This window comes from Xenopus laevis, chromosome 9_10S (genome assembly GCF_017654675.1).
Source record: "Xenopus laevis strain J_2021 chromosome 9_10S, Xenopus_laevis_v10.1, whole genome shotgun sequence".
NCBI classification, from domain to species: Eukaryota; Metazoa; Chordata; class Amphibia; order Anura; family Pipidae; genus Xenopus; species Xenopus laevis.
Genome location: NC_054388.1, coordinates 15,718,514 through 15,724,513, shown reverse-complemented (window position 1 = coordinate 15,724,513; position 6,000 = coordinate 15,718,514). Strand labels below are relative to the sequence as shown.

The following is a 6,000-nucleotide window of genomic DNA, read 5'->3' as shown; positions in this document are numbered from 1 at the left end:
AATTCGACCATCGAATAGAATCCTCCGACATTCGAAGTCGGAGGATTTTATACATCGTACGATCATATTACGATCGTAGTACAATCGTACTTCAAATTGAACGATTTTATCCTACAATCGTACCATTTTCCCAAAAAATCCTTCGACTTGAAAAAACTTAGCAAAGCACACAGGAGGTCCCACATAGGCTAAACAGCAATTCGGCAGGTTTAAGTGACTTCGATTTGAAGTAAAAATCTTCAACTTCAATACTTCGCCAAAAGTAAATTCGAAGTCATAGTATCCTATTCGATGGTCGAAGTATCCAAAAAAAAATTTTTACTCAGAAAACTCCCTCGAATTCACGACCCTTGATAAAACTGCCCCTATGTGTAAGAAGCAGAATTAAAACATCTTTTGAGTTGGATGCTTAAAAAAAGGGAACCGTTTAGAATTACCTATCGTTTATTCATAAACTGTATGCTACATAAGCACTAGGGGGAGCCATACTTCTCTATATACTTCTCTTTTCTGTCCTTCGGATAATAGCAGAGACTTTAACACTGGTGCATTGTAAAATCATTGAGCTGAGCTCCATGTGAGATTTTGCAAAGTGAAAGTAAAAAAAGCAGAGTTGTAAATATAAGGATATGAAATCTGGATTTTTGTCTTCTAAGCAATCTCAGTCCTTGGGATATCATTAAACAAGTGATAGTATCTCTGTGACTGTTGCATAGTTCTATGGGAAGGCACGACTGCCTTCTGGGCCGAAATAGGCCTGTGTGGCACTTTGTTGGGCCCATAATCTAAATTCACAGAGCTGAAGACTGTAGGGTGTTCCTTATTTTTGTGTTTCTAATAACAGGGCTACTCCAAGCCTTTTAGCGGTTGAGAGATGGATGTGATTGGAAATCTCTGCATTGTAATTTGGATATAAAAAAAGGCATCATAAAAATCACGACACAATCCCTTTAATCTTCACCATAAACATTATTATTGTCAATAATCATATTTAGTACAATTATTTGTGTTTACAAGTCGGGACTTATCTCCATAGAAAATCAAAAGGTCCTAAAGCTACATGATCATTTCAGGGCTTTAGCAGCAATTACTGCCCTGCACTTCAGGACATCCTCAAATATAAAATATAATATGAATTATTAACATTAACCCGTCTGCTGCTGGGTGCGCTGGCTGCAAAAAAAAAGAAGGTAATTGAAAATCACGGATAATTATTTGTTTTGAAGATGCACTAAAAGCCAAGTGATCAGAATGGAAATACAGAGATTATACTGGGAATATCCCAGAGCTGAAATATTAAACCTGGTTTACAGGCGCTACTAATTCCTTGAGATGAATCCATCAATTTATGTTATTACGTTAGGTACACAATGTGCCCAACCTGTGACTCTCATTTTCTCTAAAAAATGATTTATATGAGTATTTAAGGAATTATTCCAGGGGCAAAGAGTTAATTAATTAAAATTGAAGCCATGTCTTTGCCCAACATAAATAAGGCCCCATCACTTCCTGGCATCAAAGGGCAGATTTTGGAACAGGTTTGGCAGTGGGCCGTGCCCTAACTAATGATTCTCACCCATGAACTAATCCCCCACAAAAAGAATGCAGCATGAAGGGGCTCCGTGAAGGAGGCAGTGAAGGTGTGTAAGTGTCTGACTGGTTCACTCAGCTCATAAAAGGACAGACGTCCGGCCTCATAGTCCAGTGAGATTCTGATTCTTCTGCAGGAAGGGGAATGGGGTAAATTTGTTGTTTTACCTTCATGTTTCACTGTATAGTTATAATTACTAAAGCCACACAAACACCAGGACTTCTTATTATTTCCAATGCATGATTGATCCCCTCCCTTATCTGTACTGGGATAAGCCACCCCTACCCTCCACTGACCCAATTCACTGACCTCCACTTCCCAGTAATGTCGCCCTGAGCGAAAACTCCTGGTGCTTAAAACCTGAGGATACTGAAACCTCTCTGAGGATTGTGGGTGACACTGGCCTGTATGTGAGCAAGATGCAGATTTCCTGTCCCCTGATATAGATACATGATTCCCCGCAGTGTTTGTATCCAATAATAGGTCTGTAGCCTCCTGTCCAGGGATCAGTTTTGCCTTTACCCCAGTCACTATCCCAGATAAGCCTGTGAGTAATGTCTCTGAGATCAGATCCACATCCAGATCCCCTACAACAGGGTCGTTTATATCATCTCTCTCTCTGTCCTCGTTATCTGCCCCCTCAGCCCCACAAAAGGCAGTTCCATCTGATTCCCTTTCCTGTAGGACCGTGAGTGGATCTGCCATGTTGCACAACTCCTCAATGTGACGGATCTTCCTGGACAGCTCATTCTTCTTTATTTCCAGCTGCTGGATTAGTTCCCAAAGTTGGAGGGAAAGCTCCTCGTTCTGCCTGGAGATGTCACTCAGGAGTCGCTTCTCTAGGGCTTCCAGCTGTTCCCTAATGTCTCTAAATAGGGCACTGATTCTCTCTGTCTCATCTACTGCCTTTTCTGACACTTCTCTCCTGTGTTCCTGCAGCCTCTGAGCTCTTCTCTCAGTCTCCTTTCTCTCTGGGCCCAGTTTCTCCAAAACATTCCTCAGTTTCTCTTTCTTCTTCTCAGAGGCCTCATTCAGCAGCTCCACCCTGTGGCCCCTGTGTTCTCCAGAAAAAGAAAGCAATGGCACTCACAGCATATTCAAGCAGGATAAACCTTGCGTATGTTTATTTGCACACGATGCAACGTTTCGGGGTGGTCCCCTTTGTCAAGCAATGATGCTTGACAAAGGGGACCACCCCGAAATGTTGCATCGTGTGCAAATAAACATACGCAAGGTTTATCCTGCTTGAATATGCTGTGAGTGCCATTGCTTTCTTTTTCTATTGATTGAGGAGGGTGCCGATCCTTCCAAGCAACTGAGCACCTGGCGGAGCTTTTAAGGCCTGGGTGTGCGAGTTTTGCCATTATCCCTGTGTTCTCCAGCCAGGCAGCAGGACACACAGATACAGGCACCATCTTCACAGCAGTAATACTTTAGGAGCTCATTGTGTGCAGAGCATTTTCTGTTCCCCAGAGATGCAGTTGGTTCAGTTAAGACGTGTTCTGCTGACTTGCTATGCACTCTCACATGGGCATCACACATGGAGACCTCACACTGCAGACAGGATTTAGCAGCAGGTACAGGGGAATGGACACAGTAAGTGCAGAAGATCCCAGTTCCATCCTGCTCTGGGTGAGTAGAAAGGAATTGCTCCACTATGCCGCGCAGCTTCCAGTCTGTTGTCAGTCCAGATCTCCCTTTAAATCTCCTTCTACATTCAGGACAAGAAGGTGTTTCAAGAAAAGTATCCTCCTGGATGTCCCATGTTCTCCCAATGCAGTTCCGGCAGAAGTTATGGCCACACGGCAGGGATACAGGATCAGTATAAATGCTCAGGCAGATGGAGCAGTTCAGTTCATCTCTTAGATTAGCAGCCGCCATTGCTGAACGAATGAACAGGGAAAGAAAAGTTAATGTTTTCAGTTGAGCTTAATCTACTGCCCGTTTCACAGGGGAGTATCACAATGAATCTCTCACCTTACTGTAATCACACTGCAGCAGGGTTATACAAGGAATAAAGAGGTTCTTCTCTGCAAATTCAGAATAACAGGAGATAGAGGCAGGTTTCCTTGATAGGAAAGGACAACGTTGATTCCTTGACTTTGTACCTAAAAGACTTTGCACTTGATACTTTGCTTTATCTCTTTCCACCTGTCACTTTTCTTAGTTTACTTCAGTTCTGTCACCAGATTAACCCCATGCTTTCCTGATATGTCCAACCTTCTGCCCTGAGGCAGTGAATTTACTGACCCCCCTGGGCTTAATGCAGTGTTTTGAATCCATTTTCTACGCCGATCTTACTGGCACATCTAGGGGCAGATTTATCAAGGGTTGAATTTCAAAGTTAAAAATACTTCGAAATTTGACCATCGAAATAAAATACTTCGAATATCGAAGTCGAAGTTTTTTTCATTAAATTTGGGTATCTTGCGGTAGAAGTAAAATTGTTCGAAGGATTTCAGTGATTGATCGAACGATTTTACTTCGACTTCCAAAAACGTAGAAAAATGCTCTAGGAGGTCCCCATTGGCTAACATAGCACTTTGGCAGGTTTAATTTGGCGAAGTATTGAAGTCGAAGTTTTTTTAAAGAGACAGTACTTCAGAAATTCAGCTTTTTTAGCGCAGACAGCGCAATTTCGCTCTATGCTCCAGCAATTCAGCCTCAGATGGCTTTAATGCCTGAAACGCCCCTGTTGCTGCCCTTCAGAAAGGTCACTGTTAGCAACTAAAACGTGGGCTTCTAATAAAGTATTTTGATTTATTTTTGAAGTCTTTACTCTTCGACTTTTAATAAAATCCTTTTAGTGTATGTTTAAGTACTTTTGGGTTTATTAGAAATATTTTTATAATGCACAAGAGCCATGAAAGTTCTGTAAATACTGTCTTTATGAATGGTTCTTAGTGATGTCATTTCTGTCACACCACTCACAAACTTGTGTATTTGAATAAATAAATATGAGGATATTAGAAGCCACCTTATCTACAAAACTGGCCCCAAACCAAGCTGAGGTTAACAACCAAGGCCAAACAACACACAGGAAATGACAAAACAGGAAGTGAGAATCAGGGCTGAGTCAAAATAGGCCCTGGTATTCCAAGTACACAGTAAGTGCAAGAGTACTAAGGGGCTCAACAACTTGCTTCTTTTGCGTCCGGGACCAGGCACCACTCTGAACCTGTGCCCAGTACCTTCATCTTCAAAAGGGCTCCACACACCCCATATCAGGGGGCAGAGGGCAAATTGCAATGCTACACCACTTTGGCCCTAACTGGCACTCACCGGGGCACTAACCTGAGTCAATCCTTTCTCACTGGTCTCCTTTTGTTGTATTCTGAGCTATAACATCAGTTTCATTCTGGATAACTAGTGTACTTGTTGACTGAGACAAGAGCCTGAGGCTCCTCAACTTGGTTTCCAGCTGTTTTCTAGGGATGCACCGAATTCGGGATTCGCCAGGATTTGGCCTTCTTCAGCAGGATTCGCCGAATCCTTCTGTCCAGCCGAACCGAATCCTAATTTGGATATGCAAATTAGGGGCAGAGATGGAAATCATGTGACTTTTTGTCACAAAACAAGGAAGTAAAAATGTTTTCTCCTTCCCACCCCTAATTTGCATATGCAAATTAGGGTTTGGATCCGGTTCGGTATTCGGCCGAATCCTTCATGATGGATTCGGGGGTTAGGCCGAATCCAAAATAGTGGATTTGGTGCATCCGTACTGTTTTCCCTTCTGACCTGCTTTGTACCCCTTGGCCGTTCTCCCCTTTAATTTTATACTTACTTTAGTTCTTTAGAACTTTCCAGGGATTCCTTTAGTGTTTAGTGTAATAACATCTACATTTTTCAGTAATCTACTACCCCATCTAGCGATCAAACATCACTTAGTCACTTAGTAATGCACTTAGTCACACGTTCCCCCTGCTGATACATAGTCCATAATCGTGGTACAGGAGGCATTTGCCATTGACAAACTAACTTCACAAATAATTCATATAATGTAATATTCAAAACTTTGAATGTTACATTATATGAATTATTTGTAGATGTTATTACACTGTGGTTGTGGAGAACTATTGCAACCAAACAGGGATTCTTTATTAAGTGTGCACTACATGTTTTGGATCAAAAAGATCCTTCCTCAGGTGCTTGTGTTAAATAAGCACCTGAGGAAGGATCTTTTTGATCCGAAACATGTAATGCACATTTAATAAAGGATCACTGTTTGGTTGCAAAGGTTCTCCAGAGCAGGGTCGGGCTGGGCCTGGGGCCCCTGAGGTCCACCGGGGCTGCAGTTTCAGGGGCCCCCAGGCCGGCACACTTGGATGGAAGCCTGTGTGGGGTTGGACAGAAGTGCTGGTGCATTCAAGTGGAAGTGCGTCTGCACGCCACCAGAAGTGCACCCATGC

The 6,000-nt window shown here is 42.6% G+C and overlaps 1 protein-coding gene across 1 annotated transcript; it reads right to left on the bottom strand.

Moving 5' to 3' along the window:
* Positions 1-253: 253 nt before the first annotated feature.
* Positions 254-3,993, bottom strand: LOC108702642 (E3 ubiquitin/ISG15 ligase TRIM25). Its single transcript, XM_041578900.1, has 3 exons — positions 3,569-3,993; positions 2,974-3,474; positions 254-2,658 (listed from the first exon to the last, which is right to left on the bottom strand). Exons 2-3 carry the CDS (start codon positions 3,470-3,472, stop codon positions 1,559-1,561), a joined length of 1,599 nt encoding a protein of 532 aa, XP_041434834.1. The 5' UTR covers positions 3,473-3,474; positions 3,569-3,993; the 3' UTR covers positions 254-1,558.
* Between the last annotated feature and the right edge of the window lie 2,007 nt (positions 3,994-6,000).